The sequence below is a fragment of the Triplophysa dalaica genome, chromosome 2 (genome assembly GCF_015846415.1).
Source record: "Triplophysa dalaica isolate WHDGS20190420 chromosome 2, ASM1584641v1, whole genome shotgun sequence".
Classification (NCBI taxonomy): Eukaryota; Metazoa; Chordata; class Actinopteri; order Cypriniformes; family Nemacheilidae; genus Triplophysa; species Triplophysa dalaica.
This window is the reverse complement of record NC_079543.1, coordinates 26,339,172-26,366,160: the sequence shown is the minus strand read 5'-3', so window position 1 is coordinate 26,366,160 and position 26,989 is coordinate 26,339,172. Positions and strand designations below refer to the sequence as shown.

Sequence of the window (26,989 nt, the reverse complement as noted above, 5' to 3'; positions counted from 1 at the left end):
TTCATGCATTCATGACATCAAGACTAGATTACTGTAATGCACTTCTAGGTGGTTGCCCTGCGGGCCTATTACAAAAACTGCAACTGGTTCAAAACGCGGCAGCTCGAGTTCTTACACGTACAATAAAGTATGAGCATATAACCCCGGTTCTGTCAACCTTGCACTGGTTACCTATAAAGCATCGCATTAACTTTAAGATCTTGCTTATTACCTATAAAGCCCTACATGGTCTAGCGCCGCAGTATTTGAATGAACTTCTATTGTATTACAGACCTCCACGTACATTACGCTCTAAGGGGTCCTGTCAGTTGGTAATACCTAGAATTTCAAAATCAAGTGCAGGTGGTAGATCGTTTTCTTATCTAGCGCCTAAACTTTGGAATATTCTTCCCTGCACGGTCCGGGAGGCAGACACACTCTGTCAGTTTAAATCTAGACTAAAGACTCATCTTTTTAATCTTGCATACACTACACCTCCATAATATTAATCCTCAGAGGATTTAGGCTGCATTATCTAGATCAACCGGAACCAGGAACACATCCAACAACAAATGATGCACTTGTTGCATCAAAGAGTGCAGAACAGTACTCTACTCTCAGCCAGTCTTGTCTCTTTGTTCCAAGGTTACCGCAGGATGCAGTTCATGCCCAGACCTGATGGCAGAGCTGAGAATGGAAAGCGGTGACCTGACAAGTGCTAAGAGGATAGAGCTGGATAAAGGACGCGACAACTTTGTTTTTCCTACAACATTTCAAATGCTATTAGATTGTTAATGATAATCTTTAATCCTTAATTTTTATATTTTTACTAAGCCTTGTTGTGCAAGCACTGTTGAGCTTGTGCAGAGGCAGCAGCTTTTGCCAGAGGGGAACTGGAATCCCCTGGTTGGGCCTGGGTTCCCCTGAGGTTTTTTTTCTCGATGGGAGTTTTGGGTTCCTCACCACCGTTTGCATATTGTTTTGCACTATCTGCCTGGCCGGGGGGGCTGCTTTAGAATTCATACTTGTATTAAATGTGTCTCATGTACAGCTGCTTTGTAACAATGAAAATTGTAAAAAGCGCTATATAAATAAAGTTGAGTTGAGTTGAGTTGAGTTCTGGGGCACTTTTGACTACCATTGTCACTTTTCCTATTATGGTAGTCATTGGTGGCCAAGAACTGTTTGTCTACAAGCATTCTTCCAAATATATTTCTCTTTGTTTATCGGTACAAAGAAATGTACACAATTTGGCACAACTCGAGAGCAAGTAAATGATGACAGAATTCTTCAACAGACATCGTCCGTCTTCATCATGCTCACAATATTTTTGCATTGTTTTTTTTTTGTGTCTTGGAAAGACATTCATTGAGAGAGAATACACAGCTTGGTCCAAATGACTGTCAATGGAGAACAAAGCCTTTGCAGGCTGATAGTCTAGACACAACATCACCCAGCAGGCGCTTGACCATAGAATAATACAGAATATAAATCAAAAATTCAGAATGTTCATGGAAAGGAAATCGGAATTCTCCAAAGCATCATTTATCTTGACAAAATTAGACACGTCATATTTTTCTGGACTTTTTAGCTCATCTTTGTAAATCTTCCTCTGTTTCACCAGGTCATTTTCATCAAATTGTCATTCCGTTGGGAGTTGAGCTCATGGTGCACTAATCCTGTTCTTTTGCATACTGTGTAGTGTATGATCTCCTTTGGCCTCGTTAGAAGAACTCCAGGTCCCATTACATCTCTCGTTCGTCCATTATTTCAACATAAACAAGTACCTTCTCTAGGTTTCTATATTTTGAATATTTTGTGAAACCTCAGATTGTTTAATGTCCAGAATGCCAATTTTTCTGGAAAACCACCCACATTTTTTATTTTAGGATTAAAAATATAAATAAAATTATAGATTAGTGACATAATTAATCACGCTATAAAAAAACATGCAGATAGTATATTTCAGATCCTGTTTAGTGCTGAAAAACGTTTACGCTTATATTGAAATCTCAGACTGTGTTGAGATCTCCATTTACTCTCTATTTAACGCCACACTTACACAATGTAAATGTTTCCTTTGCGTTTTTGAAAAGTTTCATGTACACATGGCAGCGTTATCAAAACGGTCTGGATTCACACGGGTCCACGAAAACGGATAAGAACGCTGTAGTATGCACGCCAGGCCAGTGGGTAGCGATGTTGTTGTGTAAAGAAACAGGACGTGCCTTGGCACATACACATGCACAGTAATAAGCCTTATTAATACTGTTGCTCGACGTATATGTGTGTTTAAAGTCTGGCCAATGTAACTGTGTGTCTCCGCTGGTCTTATTGGTGCAGCAAATCCACATTTTGATGAAGAAACGTTAATACATAATCAAGCAGCGAGAGTTCACAGTACTGGAAGCCGCCATATTGTTTTGACTAAACTTGAGCAACTGAGCGTGTAATACGCATCATTTACAGAAAGTTCCCTCTAGCAGTTTACATGGAAACGAAAACGGCAGCGTTTTCAAAAAGTTGGACTGAGACCCGTTTTCAAAAGTTTGCGTTTTCAGTCCCCCAAAACGTTTCCTTCTAAACGAACAGCTAAAACTCATTAAAAGTGTTCTTCTTATGGTTGAAACCGGCATCGTATAAACGTCCTCTAATAGCATTGCTGTCTAGGAGATGTATTTGTTATATCATTCTTTTTGTGTTGTACGTAAAATAATTACCACAACTGAAAATCCACATTGTATACAGCACATAAACAACTAACAGCCGCATTTATCTTTAATGTTTCTGACTTTTAACTCATTTACATAGTATTGTTAGATTATGTAAAAAGAAAGCGTGTCAACATATTTTTTCTTGGTCTACTGGCACATTTATTTATTACAACACAACCTGTATAGAATATTGAAGTATTGAGAAAGTCTAGTTCTAGCAAACAGATGTTTTTTTACAACACAATAGTAAGAACAGAGAGTTCATTCATGTTTGTATGTCTCCAAACTTTGTACATACATGTGTAAATATCATTAAATACTTAAAACATTTTGTCGTTCAGCAGGTCACGGTCCAACAAATTCTGCTTAAGTATCATAACAGCAATTAGGTAACAAACTAGTTAATGGAACTGTGTAATGAGATTTTTCTTTTAATTTACTCTATAGTAAGCGTCTTAAACTCCCCATCTACATTTATGAGTATTTAAATGCCTGTTTGTCTATTGAACTATTGGGCTTTATGTGGGGTCTGCAAAGGGCTGTAAGCTGTTGACATCACCAGTGGTACGAGCTTTAATTTGTGGATAATTGCGGTTTGTAATGGGAACGCAGAGGCAAAGCCATGTCAACATGAATGTCAGTGAAATTGTAGCAATTAGCAGAAACGAAACATGGAAATGAATGGCATTCGGCTTTAATTTGCACCTTTATCTTTTCATGGCATTTAATCTCGCCTACCCTTCTCTCGGGACTCCACCAAATGTGAGAAAGGTTCCCAAAACCCTTCATTACATCCCAGAACTGATCTCCAACTGTCTCACTACTGAACCGTGTGATCATTTTGTTTCATTTTGAATTGAAGAGAAGGAATGATGTAGTAACCGTAAACAAAACAAATCTTACATGTGAGGTCTTTAAAAGTGGCCACACGTTGCCTACATTGCATGCATATTATTTAGGGACCTTAGTTTTTCTCATCCTTACGAAACAGATGTTATTCTCGTGCTCTGTTTCGTCCTTTGCAAAAAAATCGGGGTTAGTTGCTGATATTTACTCTGGTAAATATCAAGAAGATTTATTGTTTTATTGGCTGAGTGGTGACATTTCAACATATGTCATGAGAGGGTGTGACGGAACGCTGGAGGAATAGAAGAGCTCACCTCTTCCGCTCTTCAGATCTGAGCAATCTTCACTCTAAACCACCTAAAAGCTTTATAAGTAAATCCTGATGCAAAGCACTTCAATATGTTTAATGTTATGTGCCGTTGGATGTCTAAAACGGTGTAAAACAAAGCTCACACATTACATTTAAATGCACCGAACACATGAAATTGTTGTATTCTTGTTTTTTGCTTTTTTAATGCTAGCTAGAGGGTGCTTAGCTTTTAAGGTAACTGTGTGTTGTAATAAGCTGCTTGCAGAAACAAACTGTGGGCTCATTTTGAAGTGAGACGGGCTTGTAAAGCAATGTAAAAAGCGGAGAAAGCCATGCCCAGAGCCATGGAAAACGTCTTGGTTACGTATGTAACCTCAGTTCCCTGATGGAGGGAACGAGACGTTGTGTCGAGAACGACAGATGGGTTCGCCCTTGAGAACCAATCAACTCTGACTACTATAGAAAAGGCCAATGAAATTTGGCGAATGAAATTTGCATGCCGGGCTCCGCCCCCGGATATCCGGTATAAAAGGAAGCCGGCGTGCAGCATTCATTTACCTCTTGTTCTGAAGAGCCTGAGATCCTCTCACGACTGCAGCAGAATACGATACGTGTTTGTGGCATAAGGGACACAACGTCTCGTTCCCTCCATCAGGGAACTGAGGTTACATACGTAACCAAGACGTTCCCTTTCTGTCGGTCTCTCGACGTTGTGTCGAGAACGACAGATGGGGTTATCTATGGAAAACGCCACAAACGCTGTATCGCGTCACAATCTCAGCGAAGCGACGGTAACAAGCCTGGGCGTGTCAGCTCGACGCTTTCGTGAAACTTGTAACCTACCAGTGTGGTGGTCGGGGGGTTCCAGAGCTTTCTGGGAGAAAGATGGGTACAGCCCTGACCGGTAACCTTTCACGGACGGGGCCTTAGCTCTCTACAGGCGAGAGGCCGTCCGGCTCGGTTTTACACCGGGAAAAGCGCAACTCTTAATCAGAGAAGCGCTGCAGAGGCCACCTCCTACCCGTGGGGAGGAATATGGTGGAGATATGATATGGTCTCGTCCTTGGAGGAGAACGCATGGAAGGGGCGGCTGGGTAGTACCGCGAGGTGGAGGTCCACCTGGGGAAGCTCATGGGTTACCATGTGTGGGAACCATTGTCATGAGGGTATAACAGACGGAACAGCCCACGGTGGGGGTGTTACTGCGTCCGATAGCACAGGTCCGGTTAGAACTATCTGTGATAGGTCATAAGGTTTCCCGGCCTAAGGGGGAAGGCTGCTCTGCCCAGCCAACCCCCAGGAGGTGCTTGCTTAGTGATGGATGGAATGCCTGTTCTTAACCAGTGTCTGGGTAAGAAGGAAGGTTGGTGAGGTACCAATTTTCTTAGCCATGTGTTTGGGTAAGAAGAAAAGGGTAGATAGCACACTGACCCAACCTCTTGGAGGGTGGGAAGGTGCTTTCGCAGGCATACGCCCCCCCGGATGCCAGTCCTACATGTCGCCACGCAGGACGTGGGCTGACACCGGGTTTACGCGAAGGTTGTTAACCCTTGCGAAGGTGTTTGGGCGTAGCCCAACCCGTAGCTCTACAGATGTCTGCTAGAGAGGTGCTTCTGCCAGTGCCCAGGAGGTGGCTAAACTCCGGTGGAGTGAGCCCACACTGCCAATGGGCATGGGAGATTCTGAGATCAAAATGCCGTCGTAACGGCATTCACGACCCAGTGCGCCAGACTCTGCTTGGAGACAGCCTTCCCCTTCTGCTGTCCTCCAACACAAACTAGGAGCTGGTCAGAGCTACTGAAGCTCTGCGTGCGGTCCAGGACACAACACGGATGGGGTTGGGTCTTCCTCCCCAGTGGGGAGCGCCTGCAAGTCCACCACTTGGTCCTCGAAGGGAGAAGTGGGAACTTTGGGCACGTATCCGGGCCTGGGTCTCAAGATAACGTGAGAATACCAGGGCCGAATTTAAGGCAATCCGGTGACACAGAGAATGCTTGGAGGTCCCCTACCCTCTTGACGGAAGCGAGCACCAACAGGAGGGCTGTCTTACTCAGGTGAGGAAGATCGGAACCTCTGAGGGGCTCTCAAGAGGGTATGGAGCGGAGATGAGGCGGATTCCGCCCTCTCGCGCCCGTTAGGAACCTGGTGATCAGGTCGAGTTGCCCTAGAAACTTTCCATCAACTGAGTCGTGATGAGTGGCGATAGCGACTACATACACTTCAGTTTGGAGGGGAGATGTTAGTCTCCAGTCTCGTGAGAAGGGGAACACAATCCTGATCAAGCACCTCAGTGGGTCTTTTCTCGTTGAGAGAGAGAGACACCAGGACGAGAAGAGGCGCCGTCTAGAGGCGTGTGACCGCCTAGTAGATGGGGCCCTAACCTGGGTGATGGTCTCAGCCATAGAGGGGGAGTAGCCATCTCAGGATTTTCTCGTCCTGTCTAGAGACCAGACCTGGGTGTTCCAGAGGTCTGATCTGGGATGCCAGAACGTGTCCTTGCCCTGAGAGAGCAGGTCCTCTGTCAGGGGAATGGTTCAGGGGGAGTCGCTGTTCAGAGCATCAACTCTGAAGCCAAGTGCGGTTAGACAAGTGTGGTGTAACCAATACACTTGGTGCTCCTCTTCCCTGACCTTGCACAGTGTTTGTGCAAGGAGGCTCCTGGGGGGGGAAGGTGTGCTTCCGCCCGTCCCGTGGTCAGCTGTGCGCCAGGGCATCCGTGCCGAGGGGGGCCTCGGTCAGGGAGTACCAAAGCAGACAATGGGTGGTGTCATGGGAGGCAAAGAGGTCTATCTGTGCCTGTCCGAACAACACCCAAAATGAGCTGGACCGGGGGTGGAGTCGCCACTCTCCGCAAGGCGTATACTGACGAGAGAGCGTGTCGGCTGTCTGGTTCAGTCTGCCTGGGATGTGTGTGGCCCGCAGGGAGCGGATCACCTGCTAACTCCACAGGAGGAGGCGTCGGGCAAGTTGTGTTAGTTACCGTGAGCGTACACCACTCTAGGCAATTGCACAGCGCAGACGGGGGCCCGTCCAGCGCCCCGCGTCTGCGTGCCCGTTGCACACTGCACCCCACCCCTGCAGCGAGGCGTCCGTCGTCACCACGACGTGCCTCGTAACCTGCCCGAGGGGAATCCCCGCCCGGAGGAAGGTCATGGAAGACCAAGGGGTTAGGGTGCGTCGGCAGCAGGGCGTCATCACCGTGCGCCTGCTGCCGGTGTGCCACGCTGTCCTCGGAACTTGACTCTGTGGCCAGTGTTGAAGCCCGAGGGGTCTTACCCCCGCGGAGGATGCCATGTGTCCCAGGAGCCTCCAGTTCCAACACTGACTGGGCACGTGCTGCGGACAGCTGTGCCGTCATGGTGACAGAGTTTGGTTCCATACCGAGAAAGAGGATGCTCTGCACTGGGGAGAGTTTGCTCTTTTCTCGGTTGACCTGAAATCCCAATCGATCTAGATGCCGGAGCACCAGGTCCCTCTGTGTACAGAACAGATCTCACGAGTGTTTGCCAGTCGTCGAGATAGTTCAGGGACAGACCGAAAGGGAGGACTCTGTACTGATATGCCCACCCCTCGAACTCGAACCATGGGAACGGGGCAGTGTCGAGGGGATCGAGACATTAGAGTAAGCGTCCTTCAGGTCGATTGCCACAAACCAATCCTGACACCTGATAGATGTCAGGATGCGCCTCTGCGTGAGCATCTGAACGGCAACTCGTGAAGGTGCTTGTTCAGGGTACGCAGACCTATGGCAACCCGCCGTCTTTCTAGGGAATGATGAAGTGCAGGTTGTGACCCACTGAACGTCTTGATTTTGGACGAACTCGATGCCTGTTTTGCCAGAAGTCTCTGGGAAACTGGATCGAGTAACCAAGACGGACCACCCGCATTAGCCAGCGAGACAGTGTGGGCAGCTCTTGAGCTCCCAGGGACTGTACAGGGTGACCAAGGGGGCAGTCTGCTTCATCATTTCCACGGGGGGTGGTTCGTCGGCTGGCGGAGCTAACCATCTGTCGCGGGGGGTCCCCGGAGGGAAGGATGGCTCCGCCTTTTTACCTGCCTGGCGGGACAATGGCACGCACTGTCGGTTTGAGAGTGGTGACAACTGTCGTATGTGTACGACCTCACGCCTCGCCAGGGCGTGAGGTCGGTTCGCCGAGCACAGTCCAGTGGAGTGTGGGATTGGCTGCAAGTACACCCGGGGAGACCGAAAAACTCTGTGAGTAAGTGGGCGCCAGGCCCTGAAAAGGGCCCGGCTTTGGTGACGAGGCAGGAGTCGTCACGTGCCGACCGATCAGAGCCGTGGCTGTGATGGTTCGGGCCCGATGTTGTTCTCCCTGGAGTCTTCCCGTCAGTGTCCCTTCTCGTGAGAAGTTTGCTGACGGGGTGGAGGTTTCCCCCTCGACCTCTGCTTCTGGGGTGCCGCCTGTGGGGGCACAGGAACCGGAATCGATGTCGAAGGGGTCCTGGGTTGCAGGGAAGCAGACGTCACGCGGGATCTCGGAGGCCTTCAGGCGGCCGAGTCGCGGTGAGAAAAATGTGGTTAATTGCCACTGTCTGCTTCACCGTCAAAAACTGCTGAGCGCAGTCCTCGACGGTCTTTACCAACAACCCACCCTGCGAGATGAGTGTATCAAGAAAGCGGACTTCCTTGGTATCACTCTTCTGCACAAGGTATAGCCGGGGGTGTCTCTCCTGGACCACTACCGTGGACATCGTCCGACCCAGGGCCCGTGCCGCCGCCTTAGTCACCCTAGAGCGCTGTCAGCGGCGGCACGGAGATCCTGCATTATACCCAGGTCGGTCTTACCCTCGTGGGGCTCTCTCAACGCCTTGGCCTGGCGGACCTGCAGGATGGCCATGGCGAAGAGAGAGGAGGCAGCCTTGTCCGCGACATCGCAAGCCCTCGACACCAGTGATGCCGAAGTCTTACGTGCTTTGGACCGTAGGCGTGGCCGATTCCCCCCAGGTGGTAGCCGTCCGCGGCACAGGTGCACCGCGGGCGGACGTTCCACTCGGGGGATCTCGACGCAGTCCTTGGCTGCCCCACCATCGAGGGAAGTAAGGGAGGTGGAGCTGGTTTTCACTGGAGCGGTCCGAGAGTGGAGCGCTCCAAGTTTTACACAGCTCCTCATGCACCTCCGGAACCCCGGGTTAGCATGAATGACATTTCTGCTTCCTCCTAACTCGACCGCTGGGGGTGGAGCTCGGATTCGTCAGAGTCGGATGTCAGTCTCCCTCCGATGCTGCGAGCGACATCTCATCTACGTCACACATCGTTCCCGATGTGTGTGCGTGAGAATCCGGACGGAATGCCACCGCCGTTTGGGGAACGTTCAGAAGAGCGTATCGGGGTGCGATCGGCCCGTGAGCACTTAGCTGGCGGGTTTACGTTCGCAGAGTTCCCCATATCACTAACGCTGCTAACATGGGTGGTCATCAGGGCCGTAGCCACAGATGTCACAGCCCTGGTAGCAAACGAAATGGTGGCTGGTTCCCGTAGGAAGACAGCCACCCGTGACCGCAACTTCTGAATGACAATCTACCCGCAGTGCGGGCAGATGTGTCAACGAACGCTGCTTCAGTGTGCTGGACGCCCACACACCTAATGCAGCGATCGTATCCATTCCTTTCCGCACCAAAGAGAACAGCCGCGCTGGAGAATGCTCAGTCAGTCCTGAAAAGGACTTTTAGATAAATCTCACACCCTCGGAACTGCCGAGACGCCCAGGGGAAGGTCGCTGCAGGTAGGGACGATCCGCTGCTACACGTCGTAGATCCGGCAGTAGAAGAAGACGAAGAATTCATTGAATTCGTTCAGTTCGTAGTCATGAGCGAAGGCTCTGAAGAACAAAAGGTAAATGAATGCTGCACGCCGGCTTCGTTTTATACCGGATATCCGGGGGCGGAGCCCGGCATGCAAATTTCATTCGCCAAATTTCATTGGCCTTTTCTATAGTAGTCAGAGTTGATTGGTTCTCAAGGGCGAACCCATCTGTCGTTCTCGACACAACGTCGAGAGACCGACAGAAAGGGAAACAGGGTTACGACACACGCATAGACGTCTGTAGGAAGAATGGAATGTCGAAGTAAATCATGTCATGGAAGCTAATTCATCTCCCAAACACATTTGATGTACAGTTGGTGAAATAACAGCAACTTTAAACATTTAACAAGTTGGCAGATATATCTTATATTCATAGATCTTATATTTACATATCATCATATTACTCCCCTGACATAGTGCTGCTATAAATGTCGTCAATCACAATGTGCTAAAACATTAAGCAAAATTTATGCAAATACAGTTGCTGTTGTCTGTCCTGCCAAAACCCATTGAAATAGGTTGACAGTATGGATTTGTTTGGAGCTATTGAGCGCGGAGGCGAGATCAAAGTATGTCGCGACTCTGTTTTTAGATGGCTCTGGCCAAGCCCACTTCCTGTAAGCACCACCCAATAAATGTAGCCACATTTCAATTTTTCAAGCTTTTTAAAGGAATAGTTCTTTTTAAGATAAATTCTCACAATTTGCTCCGCTTCATGCCTTCCCAGAAATTTTGTATAGGATTTCCTTTCTTCAGTCAGACACAAAAAAGCATCTACCTCGTGACAAAAAACACAAGAACCAATGGGATGGGTTGTCAATGAACCGTTTTACACATTGTAACATTTTAAGCCGTATGCCATACATTTCTACATGTCAAGTGTTTCACAAACCCCCTCCACCCCTTTTTTGCTTTTGTGATGGAATCTGGCTTTTATGTGAAGCAGTTTTGAAACAATATGTATTGTGTAAATCACTTCACAAGTGAATTAAATTGAATCTTGTTCCAGTTCGCCGTCTATTTAACACTCGCACTATTGGACACAGATTTCCTCCTGTTTTTAGCACGTTGCCTTGTTTTTTTTGTCTAATTAGTTCCAAATAATCAAGAGGGGTCTAATTTCTGTTATTTGCCCATCCAGAGGCGAGGATGCTTTGTAATAGGGCTCAGAGGGACCGTCTTCCATTCCACACCAGCTTGAACCTTTATTAACACACATGAAAAGCTGGTGAATAAAGCAGCGAGATGAGGAGACGCTTCGTGAATGCACCTCACGCCGACATTAAGTCTCGCATCCCGGGTCGGCATGCGGATGGCTTGTTATGCTAAATGCAGGCAGGGTTTTGATTGGGTTACTCCGACTTTCATGTGGCTTCTTATAGACTGACAACACAAAAGACGGCTCTTTGTTGGCTGTTTTATCTTTGCAGTCTCAGTTTTTTTTTCAAGGAAAGCGAGTAAATGCTCTGGCCGCTGAGCAGCATACAAAGTATGAGATTTGCTTCTGTCTTTTAGAAATCTTGCATCCATCAAAATATCTTATTTTTATACTAATCTTGTTTATTTTCTTATCATAACGTTATCATAAAGTCAACATTAAAGCATAATTGACCATATTTATTTTATTAATATACATTTTTGATCTTGTTTTGCACGATTCATCAGTTTGTCTTTCTAAACTGATATTAAAATGCACAAACTTGATCTGCTTTTAAATAAACCTCAATGTGAGCTTTAACATAATGTCTAAAAATTGTGAAATCTTTAAAAACAAATTATTGTAGGATGATTTATTTTTAAATGGATCATAATTTACATTGTACCACATTGTTTGTTTTTCCAAGTCAAAGTTTCGAAAAATAATCAAAAACGTGTATGATTTCCATGTGATTTCAGGCCCTTAGAATTGAACAAACAATTTAAATATATATATAAGTCAATATATATATATATATATACTTTATGAAATGTTTCAGTGGTTTTGTGTCCGTATGGTAGGCTATAATGGAAGTCAGCGAGGTCCAATGTCATTTGTTCACCAACATTTTTCGAAATATCTTCTTTTGTGTCCTTCAACAGAAAGAAAGTCACACAGCATTGAAATGACATGAGGATGAATAAATGAAGAAAGAATTTTAGTTTTTGGGTGCACACTATCCCTTTAATGCTATGTTTTGTCACTCTTATACAGTTAGACAAACGTTAAAAATGGAGCACTTGGGTTTATATTTCTCTTCTTTTCTTTCTTACTGATTGTTCATTAAATCAGCAAGAATAATACAGTCAACATGCAGTTACTTAGCCCCAATAAAACACATGCAACTACATCAAAACTGTGTCAATACTAATGCAACCCCAGCGTCTCTCCCGGGATAAATTACACAACAGCATCCACAAGAAGCAGCACATTTCCATAGGCTTACAAACCAGTTATTTATTTTTATTAACCATTAATTTGAAGTTCATTCCCGGGGGCTCAAATGGTGCTTTCACGATCATTGCTTTATCACTAAAAGATTCCGCGTATGGCGTCCCGCACGCTCCATGGATTTCTAATTCTTTGAAAGCGGATGGGGGATGAGTAATACTTGGCTCAGGTTTGCTGAGGTTTGTGCTAATCAGCATTTCTATTGATTGACTTTCCAGTTCAAGAAGTCATCTGTTTTAAATACACTTCCATTCTACAGTGTTGTTATGGTGTTGGCTTTGCTCCATAGCTACTGTTTATGAGAAAAGACTTGGTGTTGTTGTAGTTTTGTAATTTTCATTTATATTTTGGGATATTTATGGTGTTATCAGTCGGTTTACAACATTAGGCATGAAACACTGTAAACAATTACAATGTAAATATTAATATTAATGTAAACCCATGTGAGAATAATATCTTTCACTACAGTTTGTAGTGAGTGCCTTGGGGTAATGACGTTTTTTATGAATTAGAAGATCCCGCATCCAAACAGCACAAATTTACAGATTTTATGCCCCAATAGAATTCTTTGCATTTTTTGATGTAAAAAATTACAATAATTACAACTTGAAATAATAAAGATTTTTTTAAAGCATATTTTAATTAAAATTTATTTTAAAATTTTAGCAAAACAAATGCATTAGAAATATGTATATACTGTATACAATATATTCTGTATATATTCAAAATCAAAATTTGCTTCAGTTAATATAAGCAATATTAGACATAAGACATTCATATTTAACTTTAAGAATAATAAATGCTATAAAAATATTTTTCATTGTTAGCTCACATTAGCAAATCTAATGCATTAAGTAAATGTTATTGTAATTGTTTTATTAAACATGAATTATTGCTACAGTTATTATGTTTAATTTATATGCATTAAATTAAAATGTGCAACTATTATCTGATAATACAAATTATACGTCAAGACAGGTTGGAAGTGTGTTAAACGGTTGTGTGTGCGTACGTTCGTGTGTGAAATAGTACAGGCATAGTAAAAGTCTGTGTAATGCATTGGTCTCTCTCTCTCTCTCTCTCTCTCTCTCTCGCTCTCAGACAGCTGTTCCAGTGATTAATTTTCACATTTGTCTTTAACACTGAAGAGGTTCAGGACAATCTGCTTGACTCAGCTTTTGTCTGCCTTGTTTTCACATATATTTCAGTCGCTGTCGACTATTTCAGTTGCTGTCGAACTAATTTCAAGCGCCACTTTGGCAGAAGAACAGATCGCCCGTCAAACCAAGAAGTCGTGTTTCATAAAGAAGAATGATTCCCCTTTCTCCTCGTTTTGAATTCAGTTTGATGCTCACTATTGACTTTTAGGGGGAAAAACATTGCGAATATTCAGACTAATTTAATCACTCTCCTTGTGGTATTCTCATTTAATATACTGCACAGTCAAAGCTTTTGTGTTTATCCTTCTGGTTCTTTTGTGGTCTTTTCTTTGTTGTAAGATATAACTGACTGTGAGTTTTTATCAATTTAATGTCAGAGTGCAATTCAGTTTTTTTCCCAGTCGAGTGGGAATTTAACTGTAGCGTTTAAATGCCGGAATACAGATGATAAAAGCTTGGTTTCTTGTTTAAAAAAACAACTGCTTGGTCTTTCAAAAGCTTCTCAGTTTGAAAACTGTCGGGTTGAGCTCTTATTTGGAAATCCAAACATGCAGCGTATTGAATATGAAGAGTTATAGTTGTGTGTACTGCATGTTAGATTTGTGTTGTGGAAAAGACATCTCAGATATTCTCTTTGGCAGGGTATGATGTACCTGGAGGAGAGGCGTCTGGTGCACAGAGACCTGGCGGCACGTAACGTCCTGGTGAAATCTCCAAACCACATTAAGATCACTGACTTCGGCCTCGCCAGACTGCTGGATACAGATGAGAAGGAATACAATTCAGATGGAGGCAAGGTTAGTCTTCAGAACCTGGGACAAAATGTTCGTTTTTACTCGAAGATGAATTGGACACGTTCTAAAATCTCCATCAATCAATGACTTGATTAGGTTTCTCATTTCCATATTTCCACGCCGAACAGTTTTTGTTCATTAAGAAGTTTTAATTTTTTCCAGAATTGTATTAATTTATGTTTTTCATTATACATGATTGCTCGAGTGTATATCTTAAGATGATGACATGCTGATTAGAATGGTCTTTTATGTAGATGCCCATCAAGTGGATGGCACTAGAGTGTATTCACTACAGGAAATTCACACATCAGAGTGATGTCTGGAGCTACGGTGAGTTCACTGTGCATTTCAACCAATACTATAGTTTACCATGAGTTTTCTATATAGTAAAACCAACTCTCTAATCCGTGAAAATACATATCACTTAGAAGTCTAACCAAAATAAATGACATAAATAGACAATATTACTGTGATGCTGTCTAATTAAAGATAGCTTTGAAAACTATTTCTAGTTACGTGTTTAACTAAAATGTTATTTTTTGTTATTTTTACACTATTTGTCAATTTTGAACATTTTCCACAAATCCCAAATGAAACAATTGTTTTTATTTGCAAGTTCATATTTATGTTTAAACAACACAATGCTAATATTTTTTGTAAGTATTTTAGGTAACACTTTACAATAAGGTGCCATTAGTTAACATCAGTAAATGCATCGGTTTTTCAGTATTTATTAATCCTTGTTACTGTAAGTTCATGTTAATACAGTTATTCATGATAGTTCTTGGTGCATTAACAAATGTTAACGATGACAACATTTGATTTTGACCATAAATTCATATTATTTAATGCTGTAGAAGTATTTTTCAATGTTGGTTTATGTTAGCTAATGCATAAACTAAATGTTAACAAATAGCACCTTATTGTAAAGTGTTACCGTATTTTAGGTAAAAACTAATATGTGGATACAGTAATTTTATATACAGATATTTTTATATTCAGTATTTATATCCAAAATGTATAAACGTTACAGTTACATTTGAGCATTTAACAGACACTTTAATTGAAAGTGACTATAAAAATAATGTATAAGGAAAAAAGGAATATTTAAATATGAATCCGTGTACATAGAATAGATCTGCACAGTAGAATATACTTCTATACTTTGTAAAAGTATGCTTTACAAATGAATTGAATTGACAAATGATTGTGAAATTTGGTTTTAATATATTCGATATGTATATTCATATAAACTGTAGAAATTGTTATTAATGAAGTAAAAATTGTGTCAAATTAATAATGACTTTGCATTGTTGTAAAAAAAATATGTAGAACATAACTCTATATATTGTGTGTAATGTGTTCATATTTACGTTTTATTAGGAGTGACTATTTGGGAGTTGATGACGTTTGGAGGTAAGCCCTACGATGGGATTCCCACCCGCGAGATTCCAGACATCCTTGAGAAGGGCGAGCGTTTACCCCAACCGCCCATCAGCACCATAGACGTCTACATGGTGATGGTGAAATGTGAGTCTAGTTGAGTGAGATTGAAGTGTGTAGCGATTGAGACCCAGCCTCTGGCCGAACGGTTTTGTTGACTGTGGAAGGCAGACGCTTGTTGTTTCTCTGCCGGCTCGAACACATAAAACAGAGAGAGATGAAATGAGTTGCGAAATGATCCCATCAATTGCGATTACATTTGAACTGTAAGCTGTTGTTTGTGACATGCATAACCCTGCGGACATTGAAATAGAAAATACTAATGGAGATCAAACGTTGTGTGATTGGGGGTGTAATCGCTGCTCATTTGTGTAATGTGTTTGAGAGCGAAAGGAAATAAATTGAGAGGAAATAAGGAGCATTCTGATGCGGGGTGAGGTCGTGTCACTTCCTGTCAGAAATGCAATCGTTCTTCATGTACAACTGAAACAAGTTCAGATAATATGTGCAAGAACTATCTATGCCTTTTCCATGAAGCTGTTTTGATTTTCTTAATTTCTGTTGTCACCTCTCATTTGTGATGTCTTTTGTTGATGTGCATTTAAAGTGGTGTTGTGGCATTTGTGGCAAATTTTTCTTTTTCTTTAGTCAAATAATAACTTTTGTGTAGTTACTTTACTTTATTACTATATATATACCCAGTGTGCTTATGGCACAGTGTAATAATGATCACTTAAAACAGACTGTAATTTTACAGAATGTTTCTGTTTTTTTTCTTTATAGATTTTCTACATAAAATGTTAGAGAACAGAATTTTACAGTAGTGAAAAGTATTTTAAAAGTATTTTTGGAAATACGGTCAAAAATCGCAAAATTACAGAAAAACAGGGGAACATTTAATTTTACCGTTTATACCTGGTGTCCCGCCAGCTGCCAGAAAATTTCTGTTTTTTTACACAAGATTTCTTTTTTTACAGTTTATTTTTGAAATACCGTAAAAAACTTTAAAATGACAGAACAAGACAACACATTAACAAGAAAAATGTTAACAACAATTTAATATATATCCTATAATTTTACAGAGTATTTTAAAAGTATTTTTGGAAATACGGTCAAAAATCGCAAAATTACAGAAAAACAGGGGAACATTTAATTTTACCGTTTATACCTGGTGTCCCGCCAGCTGCCAGAAAATTTCTGTTTTTTTACACAAGATTTCTTTTTTTACAGTTTATTTTTGAAATACCGTAAAAAACTTTAAAATGACAGAACAAGACAACACATTAACAAGAAAAATGTTAACAACAATTTAATATATATCCTATAATTTTACAGAAAAAACAATTATTTTAAGGAATATTTCAGTTTTTCCAGTTTACAGAAAATTGCATTTTTTATACTGATTTCTTTTCATTGATCAACTAACAACTCATACTACGATTTTTTTATTTTCTAATTGTTAAACGTATATCTAAACGGTAGAGTACATGCTTACAACACCAAGGCCATCGGTTTGATTCTTAAATAACCCTAATGCTCCTCCAAGTACCACCTTTGATCAAAGTAATTGTTCCAAGGACCACCTAATGATCGCTGCAGTTTGAGAACCACTGCTCTATATGATGCATACCTGTCTTGTCTATATGTCTGTCCTACAAAAAAAATTGTCTGGCCAGTCATGTCAATATGCCAATCTTTCTGTCTGTCGACCTTGTTTGTCAGTTTTTTTCTGTCTGTCTAATCTGTCTATGTTTCTCATCTGTCTTTCTTCTCTATCTATCTTTATTGCATTATATTTCGGTCTTGTCTGTCTATCTTTCTGATATGTCCTTCTTCTCTGTCTATCTGTATTACATTTTCTGTCTGTCTGACTATCAATCTTGTCTGTCTGTCCTGTCTGCTTTGTCTGTCGGTCTGTCCGTTTTTTCTGTCTTTATTTTCTGTCTGTCGTGCTGATCTAGTCTACCTCTCTGTCTGTCAGTCAATCTGTTGGTCTTGTCTAGCTGTCTTATCTGTCTTTCTTTTTTATTTGGGTGTCTTCCTTGTCTGTCTGTCTGCATGTCTGTCTTTCTTCTGTGTTAGTCTAGTCAGTCCTGTCTATCTGTCTTTCTTTATGGCAGAACTATCTGTTCCTTGGTCCTGTCCTTCTGTGTATCTGACTTGTCCGTCTGCTATCGTATTATCTGTTGCTTTAATGTAGTTATATTGTATAAATGCATTTTCTACAGACAATACGAACCGTTAAATCAAAAAATGCAGACAGATTATCATTAATATCTGATATTAGTTGTAAAAAATACTGTAGATGTGCACGCTAAGTAGTACTATACAATTTTTTTTAAATACAGCCTGTAATCCTGTTTATTCTAGCACACTGACATTTCTAACGTTGCCTTTGCCTCCAGGTTGGATGATTGATGCCGACAGTCGTCCTCGATTCAAAGAACTCGCTGCGGAGTTCAGCCGAATGGCACGAGACCCTCAGAGATACCTGGTCATACAGGTGAGAATCCAGTTATTTTTGTATCACATCCCACCCTTGAAAAATCAATATTTTTGTCCTACAGCAGCCATTAAACTCAAGGTGACTGCTGAGAATGATGGTGTCATTTTTTGTCTCAGGGGGACGATCGCATGAAGCTACCCAGTCCCAACCACAGTAAGTTCTTCCAAAGTCTTCTGGATGAGGAGGAACTTGATGACCTGATGGACGCCGATGAGTACTTAGTTCCTCAGACCTTCAATACCTCCAACTCCTCTTACACTTTAAGACCACATGTGGATTCTAACAGGGTAAGACCATTTTTTTCCAGAATTAAAGGGTAAGCGTGTCTTATTTTTCCACATTTACCCAGTTTATTCTGGAAAGACCTTTCTGAATGCAATGGCGCTTTCAAACATGACTCTGTTTGTTGACTTCTGTGTCTACTAATAGCATTTGCTTAGGGCGGGACTCTATACATTAAGCTCCTTAGCAGGGAATTGTCAAGTTTGTCTAATCAATGAAGCCGTAGAAGTGTTTGTAAACCCGTTAAGAACAAGTAGGTCTATAATACCTGGAGAAAGCTGTTTGTTTGCATTCCCATTCATCACAATGGCAGCTTCTCCTCTACTCTTGACTCCAGAACTACAGGAAATGATGTCATCACAATGCTGATTGGTTGATGGTACCGCACTGACGATTCCTGTTCCAAACCTTCATCTTCAAAATCTGTTCTAGATTTACTTCAGTTACCATAGTTTAACTATGAAATTTGCATTCTGCTTCATTGTATCAAGGATGCAATACATACGTAAATACAATCTAAGTCTTTTTAGATCTAATATATTTAGTTCTTCATTATTAATGCACAAGTTGTAAACTGTGTACTATTTCAAGTCCACTTTTTAATTTAAATAAATATACTTTTAATTTACTTTAAGTGTAAGAGTATTTGACTAAGCAACTAGTTGACAACTACTTTCTTAATTTGCTCTGCAACTATATGAACTTAACTATGTGAACTTAGGTTTACTGATATTTTACTAGTTCAATACTTTTATCACTTTTTTGAGGAGAGCATATGAACCTGAAAGGGGAATTGATACTATAGGTACCAAACTTGAGTGGGTTATTCCCAAAGAGCCGGGAGCAGCGAAAGAAGTTTGTAGGCGTGTTTCCGACCATTTTTGGTCACGATTTTGCTGCCTCCATTCACAAAAAGAAGTTTTGATATATTTACGGCAGGAAATTTACCAAATATGTTCATGAAACATGATTTTTATTTAATATTCTGATGATTTTTGGCATAAAAGAAAAATCTATAATTTTGTCCCATTCAATGTATTGTTGGTTATTGCTATGAATATACGCATGCTACTTGGGACTGGTTTTGTGTTCCAGGGACACAAATTTACTGTTGATTTTTCTGTCGTTATAAGTCAAGTATGCTCATTTTAAGTATAGAGAAGTACCTGAATTTGACTGAAAGAATATATATTTCTTTTGTTTCAAAGAATTGTATTAATAGCACACTTGGATAAACTTAAAAAAAGGTTACTGCACTTGACTATGATAACACCATGCAAACGTGTGACTTGCTGAAAGGCACTGACAAAAATGCATCTACATTAACTACGATTTGTACCCATATACAGACTCAACTGAGATTTCGTGATAGAGTGTTTTGTCCAAATGATGGGATGGGAGCTTGTCCCTCTGGTTCAGCCTGTGGCGTCTTCGTCCCAGTAAGCACACAGGGGGCGGGGCTGGAATCTCTAGAGGAGCAGCATTGTAATGGAAGTTTACAGAAACAGCCCACGCCCGGCTCAGGGGACGACTGTGATGGCCAGCGCTACAGTGCAGACCCCACTGTCTTTTTAGGAGAGAGGGGTCCGAAGACCAACGGAGAGGAGGATGATTACATGAATCCTATGAACAAGTCAGCCTCAGGTAAATGAAGAATAGATCACAGTACAGAATTGTGTGTGTGTGCGCATGATCATGACAATTCCCCTTCCAGGTGATGTTTGCTGTATTTGAAAGAATAGTTACCTTTTTAAGCTTTTTAAAAAGATATATTTATAGGCTACAAATATAAATTTAATTAAAACACAATCATTTGGCAACCCAAAAATGTTTATTCATAGTTCATTTTTTTCCATAGTCTGCATGGATTACAATTATTCTAATTTGTAAACATATTAATATTATATAATCAAATTACAAATATAAATAAGAAGGGGTGTGACGAGATCTCGTGGCACGAAATGTCGCAGGATCCGATGTGTTTCAGAACACAATTTTCTTGATGATGGAGATGATGGCACGATGGAGTGCAGGGCTCGAGACTGTAACCATTTTAGCCGCATATACTCCCAAAATATATTCAAAATATATTCAAAATATATTTGGGAGCATTTGTGTGAGTGCACAGTTTGTTGTGGTGCTGCTAGTTTTCATTGCTGTACGGAACACACTAATAATTGCACAAAATATGTGCTTGATGTGAGCTACAGTGACCGGCACGTCCATTCATAGACAAATATGATTTTCCATCCTGCCATAGCTACCTTTCCACCGTTTTTCTATATAAACACACGCTAGACTGACGGGTTTTAACATTCGCACATTCAGTCTTTAATAGTTTCAAATAAAAGTGTGTTTAGAGCCCACACGAATCCAGTGTGATGTGTTGAGCAGGAGATAAATCAATAGATTCTGAGTTATAGATCTTTATCAATCTTGACAGCAGTTCTGGGTCTCATCCTTCACTTTGGAGATCACAGACCCCAAAGAGTAGCAATGAATTATGGGTGATGAGCTGCATGTACTCAATGTTCTTTGATGATGCTTGTGTGTTCAAGTATTATATTTGAGATATTTTTAAAATGTAGCCTGCCAAGCTATAATCTACTGTATTCTATATCATACAATGTCAAGCTACCATTTGCAAACTGTACGAAGTGGCTTCATACATTGAAGGTGCTTATAGAGGATTTTTTACAATTATTTTACATATTTATTTAAATATCAGCAGCAATAATAATCACCTAAGATAATGAAGATCTCAAGTAAATTGACAACATTAAACCTAGACATCAAACCTGTAGGGAATAGTTATGACTACACAATGAAACAAATTTCATAAAAAGTTGTTTCTCTTTTAGTTTTACTGTTCCTCGTGAAGTTTAATATGCCGAATACGAAAATACTTTTTTTGCATCGATGGTAGCCTACTCAGAAAAAAAAAAAACATTTATACATTTCGGTATTGTTACTTGACATTACATGGTACTGGCATAACACTAAGTTCAAAACAACATTTTAACTTAACAGTTTCTAAAAATTAGTAATCCAAAACTTCACAAGTGTACATTTGATCGATTTTGTCTTGTACGACCAATACTATCCTCAGGAACCAAGTTCCAGGCATACAGTTGTCACCCATCATTGCTTCATCCCACCTTCTCTTTGCTTCGAAATTTCTAGAATTCTAGACAATTGGAAAATAATTGTTTTAATATGTGAAAATGTATACTGTTTATTTGTTATATAAAGATATATTGTAATGCATGATATAAGCTCAAAATTTACTACATTGATGCTACATGAAAATAAGGATTACCACAATAATAAGCACCCAGAATTTTACAAGAACTATAAAAAGGTTGTGCTAAACTAAAATTTGTTACACTGTGCTATCTACAGTATATGTAGCTGCTGACATGCTATTATGTTCTGTCAACCAATGTTATTTCCAATTTTGCCTGTCTCTGCAGACCACCTCAGTCCTATCGAGGAAAATCCTTTCGTATCCCAGCGGAAAAACGGGAATATTAATGCACTGGATAATCCAGGTTACCACAGCACGCCCGACCGAATGTCCAAATGTGAGGACGAGTACATCAACCAACCTCTTTACCTCAACACATACAACACCACCGGTGTGCCGGAGATTCTGAGGAAAAATGGAGCTTCCATCCTGCTGCAGATGACAACAGCAGCCAACACAACAAGCAGTCATGTTATCCCCACCACACTAACTGGGAAAGCCCATCACCACGGCCAGGGAACACATGTTCGTTTCGCCATTCCACCTGTTCAGCCTCCCCAAGCTAGATTAATGAGCCAAAATGGACAGCATTCCCAGACGCCGCTTGCTGTTGAATCCAATTCCTCCAGCAAGCCTGGCAATCCTTCCCTGTTATCACAAATCTCAGTCGTCAGCCAAAAGATCCAACCTTGTCTGGCGAATCCGTCCGGTTGTTTAACCCAACCCAACTCGACTCAAGTAACAAAGTCTACGATTGCAAACAAAAGCATCTCTGGTCTTCCCGGCCACCTTGTTTTTCCAAGTAACATGCTTCAGACGGGCCATACTGGGACAGTAATGGTCGACAGGAAATCCAAAAAGAATTTTGACAACCCTGATTATTGGCAGCACAGTCTACCCCCCAAGGTGACCCAACCGAACACTCAAGACCCTTCGCAGGGTTGCAAAAGCAAACAACTCTACAGGCACAGTGTCCGAAGTCGCATTGCCATCGCTGAGAATCCAGAGTTTCTGTCTGAGTTTAACAAGAGACCAGGACCGGTTATGCCACCTCCGCCATATCGGCACAGGAATACAGTAGTGTGACGCCACATTCTAGAGTCGGATTCTTTTACCAGCACGGATATCAACGTATTCTCGTCCCTCTGGTATACATTCATGGATTTATCAAACATATTATTGGACTTAAATTATGACCCGATATTGGTTTGAAGGGAAACTGATTTACCAAAGTGCCTCTGAACTATTCAAAAAACTATTCCACAATTTCTATTCGAACAATCAGAATGTAACTGCTCAACTCATCGATCCGCTAATCGCAACTCCACTGACTTGCCAGAAGCCTTGGAGTAATGCGTAATGGTATGGAAACTGGTGTCTATCTTGATGGACTAGTTTTGGTTTTAGGAGCTAACAACTGTTGACTGCATCTACTCTCCAGTAAATGACGTTTTGACCATGTTTTGTCCAACTTGTATTGTGGCTGTTGATGTACATTACTTTAAGAAGAAAATGACAGACGGTACGGGGATAGTAGCCACACTACTGCTGTACTACACTACTATCGGGGAAAGTTTTGGATGTAAATGGGACAATGGATTGACTTACTAAATAATACATTTGTTTCATTTACCGTGATCAACAATTTATTACTGGACTTTACAGTGGTTGGATGCTATTTATTTTTTCCTTGTTCTGTTCTTTTAACGACCTAACAGACTTTGCCCTGTTTTGAACTCGTACATGGGAATATTAATAATTCTGATACTTACACCCTAAACATGCTGTGGTGGTTTCAACTCATGGTTGAGTCAAATGAGAACAAAGCCAACCTTTGGGTTTAAATTAACATATGTTGGGTTGTTTGAACTCATGGTTGGATCAAATTAGGACACACCCAACGATTGGGTTTAAATGAACCTGTATTGAGTTATTTAAACTTTTAGTTGGGTCAAATATGGACAAAGCCGACCGTTGGGTTTACATTTACCCACATGGGTTGTTTCAACTCATGGTTGGGTCAAATATGGTCAAAAACAAGTGCTCGGTTTAAAGGAACTAGTGTTGGGTTGTTTCAGCTTATGGTTGGGACAAATATGGACCTGTTATTTTAAACGACCCAAATATGGAACTGTTATTTTAAACCAACGGTTGCGTTTGTTCATATTTTACCCAACAGACTGAATATTGTTTAGATACATAGCACACGGGGCAGCCGTACCACAGTGCTTATAGAGCAAACTGGATATAAGTGCCTTTCTCAATGGCACAAAAGCATTTGTGGTCCAGATACAGATTTGAACTGGAATCTTCAACTGCTGTATATATGTGCAACAAATATGAATAATTTACTACTGAGCCACTTATAGACTCACCCAGAGCTGGGAATCATATATTTAAAAAAAAATGTTGTATTTAAAAGTAATGATTTTGAATAAAAAAAGATTTTACTGGCACGACTATTATGAAAGGCAATATTATATTATCAAATAAACTGATAGCGGGCACAATAGAAACTCAAACTATTGCTCTCCAATGGAGATTTTTTTATTGTACTGTGACAGAAAATACTGTTGTCTAAAATATATCTTGCTCTCAATGAGAGTGTGACCGTAGTGTGGCCAGGGAAACATATTTCTGTTGAATGTAACTCTTAAGACTTTCATTACTCATGTCAAAGTGTCATAGCAAATAAGAGGTTGTGACTGTGCAGATTTGGTCCTTACTGTACCATGCTGATATTATAAAGGTTTGATTTGCTTTTGACTAAATAGCCATGGAAGATGTAGCTAGATTTGTTGAGTTTTCTGTTAATTTTTTCCTCTTCCAAAAGGTGCATCTCATCCCTGTTGTATTACTATTTGATGGAATGAGACAATAAAGGTCTTGTATGACATTTCTCCAAACTGGTCAGAATCTGACATGATTTGATCTATCTTTTGATATGTGTTTGGATGGGTCAAATGATTTAGTTTAAAAGCTTTATTATGTTATAATGATTTTTGCGGGGGCATTAAAAAATCCCTTTAATTATAAAATATGTCCCTCATATGCCATTAAAAAACGAAATATAACATATTGAGAGGATGATTTACTCTGGAGTAATTCTGAGGGTCCTTTTATGAATTGGCACCCACCACTTATGGACTCAATGACCCCTGATACAGACTTACAGTGAAACCAACATTAAAACACATGATGTGTGTTTATAGGATTGTGTCATCCATTGAAACAGTCTTTGGTACTATGATGATCTCCATGCACTGTGTGCCTGAACCTTTTTTTCCTTTTAAATGTCTCTGTTGTGTTCGTGACCCATAATGAATGAGCGTGTGATTAAAGGACAGCTGTGTGCCAAGTGATCAGTGCAAGAGAGAATTCCTTCGAAGAGTTGTTTTTTGCCACAAGGTATCACTGTACTCTTACCGTGGCTCTGTTCCAAATCATATTTAGCCGTCTAACTAGACAACATTAATTGGCATCACATGAAGAGCCCTAATCTGAATACTGTTTCCAAACAGTAAGCAACAAAATGATACAACTGCAACTTTCATTCAGTGGAGCTCAAAAATGTATTATGCTAAAAAAAGCAGCTGTTTATATAAGATCACTAGGGTATGAAGCCGAGCTTCAGTGTCTGTTTGAATGCGTGAAGAATGCAGATGTGGAAAAGCACAGCAGTCACTTTGTACTAGAAATATCTCAGCCCAAGCACATAAAAACTCCCCGTGAGGAGGCGGAGGGTGATGATGTGTGACCTTGGATTACTGGCTCTTCAAAAGTTGCTTCTGAGAAGCCATCATGTCTACGCTTTATGCCCCTGGTAGGGAGTTCGATGCACCGTTCACTGACAATGGTGAGAAATTGGATTAGATGGGAAAGCAGGCTTGAATGTGTTTTAGAGGAGTTTATTTAGGAACTGAAGATTGTAAAGGGTTATGTCGAGTGGAATAGCAGCATAGCAACTTCTATTGTGAGATAAAAAGCATTTCATTTTATATTTTGGTTTTGTCTTCAACAAAAGAAAGAATAATACACATCACTGAAAAGATCTTGTAACAAATGTAATTTTCCGGCAGCTGGGGCACCAGACATATATTTTAAAATATAGTTTTCAGGTAAATTACAGTTTCATGTTTTATTGTAAATCTGCAGTCTTTTTCTGTAATTTGACATTTTTACTGTATTTCAAAAAACGACTGAAAATAAATCAGCAATATAAACGAAATTTCTCGGCAGCTGGGGCACCAGAAATATACCATGAAATAACAGTTGTCTTCACGTAGAATTAGGTGATTTTCATGTTTTTCTTGTAAATTTGCTGTCTTTTTCAGTAATTTGATGGATTTGAAGATGGATCATATAACAAAAGAAGTGGTAAGATCCTTAAAGATCACATTACCCGTGATCCCATTTGTCAACCTTTAGTTAGTGTGTAATATTGCTGTTGCGTGCCAAAAAAAATGCTAAAGCTCAAAGTTCACTGCCAAGCGAGATATTGTCTTTAACAGAATTCGCTTTTCAAGGACTACAGTGAACGGCTGGAATCGGAACACAGCCCTCTACACTTCTATGAAATGTCCTGCTTGCAAATGTCTCCTGGTCAGTCTGCTTGTTTTATTATCCAACTCGGGTCCCATATAAAAAGGGAAAACTAATGCTTCTGTTATTTGTGTTAATTAATATAACCAGTCTGTAGGCATTTGGTCCGGTGTCATTTCCCTCGCCATAGTAGGAAAGAAATTGCGATCTCTAACAAAGATTGACATTTGCACATGCACTATCAGACCTCCGTTACACTTCGATCGATATGCATGTTTTTAACTGATAAAGTGAAGTTGACCCCATTGTCACTGTTTATTGCTAAAAGTTTATGAATACACGTGCACTGAGAGGGGCAACGAACTAATCACCACAGCCTGAGAAGCGGAAGCTTGCTGATATGGTATGGGTGGGACATCTTCACACACAATCTAAGCGGGGAACCAATCAAGACAGACCTGGTCAGCTTTACCAATCAGAGCGTTGCGGAAGGAGGAGAGTCGTTTTGTTAGAAGAGGGACAGCGGTGAACAATAGATATATAAATATATAAAATATAAAGCGTTTTTGTTGAAATTAGAAACATGAACATCCATTGCATAATCAAAGCCTCATAAAACAGCAAAAGAATGGCTCCTTTAAAAAAAACAGTAAAATTCTATAAAATGACAATTTTTAAACAACATGAGGCCGAATAAATATGACACAGTTTTTTATTTTTAGGTGAGATATTCCTTTAAGACATTGCATACTGGCAGTGTAGATATCCATATGATTTAGCAATCCAACACATAACAAAGTCAAATGGATTGGGACTTTCGTTCCTTTCCTTCACCGTAAATAGCTAATAACTGCGAATATCATACAGTAGATTTGCTTTGTCACAAAAATCCTATATGGGGAGTCTGCAGACCT

General features: G+C 40.9%; 1 protein-coding gene across 4 annotated transcripts in view; it reads left to right on the top strand.

The window, feature by feature from the left end:
• The window catches only part of LOC130439543 (receptor tyrosine-protein kinase erbB-4-like), a 142,474-nt gene extending 118,035 nt beyond the window's left edge, over nucleotides 1-24,439 (top strand). For all 4 annotated transcript variants that reach the window (XM_056772224.1, XM_056772223.1, XM_056772221.1 and 1 more), the window contains exons 21-27: nucleotides 13,903-14,058; nucleotides 14,310-14,385; nucleotides 15,439-15,585; nucleotides 17,904-18,001; nucleotides 18,121-18,291; nucleotides 19,636-19,930; nucleotides 21,760-24,439. In XM_056772224.1, the coding sequence (XP_056628202.1) occupies nucleotides 13,903-14,058; nucleotides 14,310-14,385; nucleotides 15,439-15,585; nucleotides 17,904-18,001; nucleotides 18,121-18,291; nucleotides 19,636-19,930; nucleotides 21,760-22,619 (1,803 nt within the window). In that variant the 3' untranslated portion in view covers nucleotides 22,620-24,439. The remainder of the gene's footprint in view (nucleotides 1-13,902; nucleotides 14,059-14,309; nucleotides 14,386-15,438; nucleotides 15,586-17,903; nucleotides 18,002-18,120; nucleotides 18,292-19,635; nucleotides 19,931-21,759) is intronic.
• The last annotated feature ends 2,550 nt before the right edge of the window (nucleotides 24,440-26,989 follow it).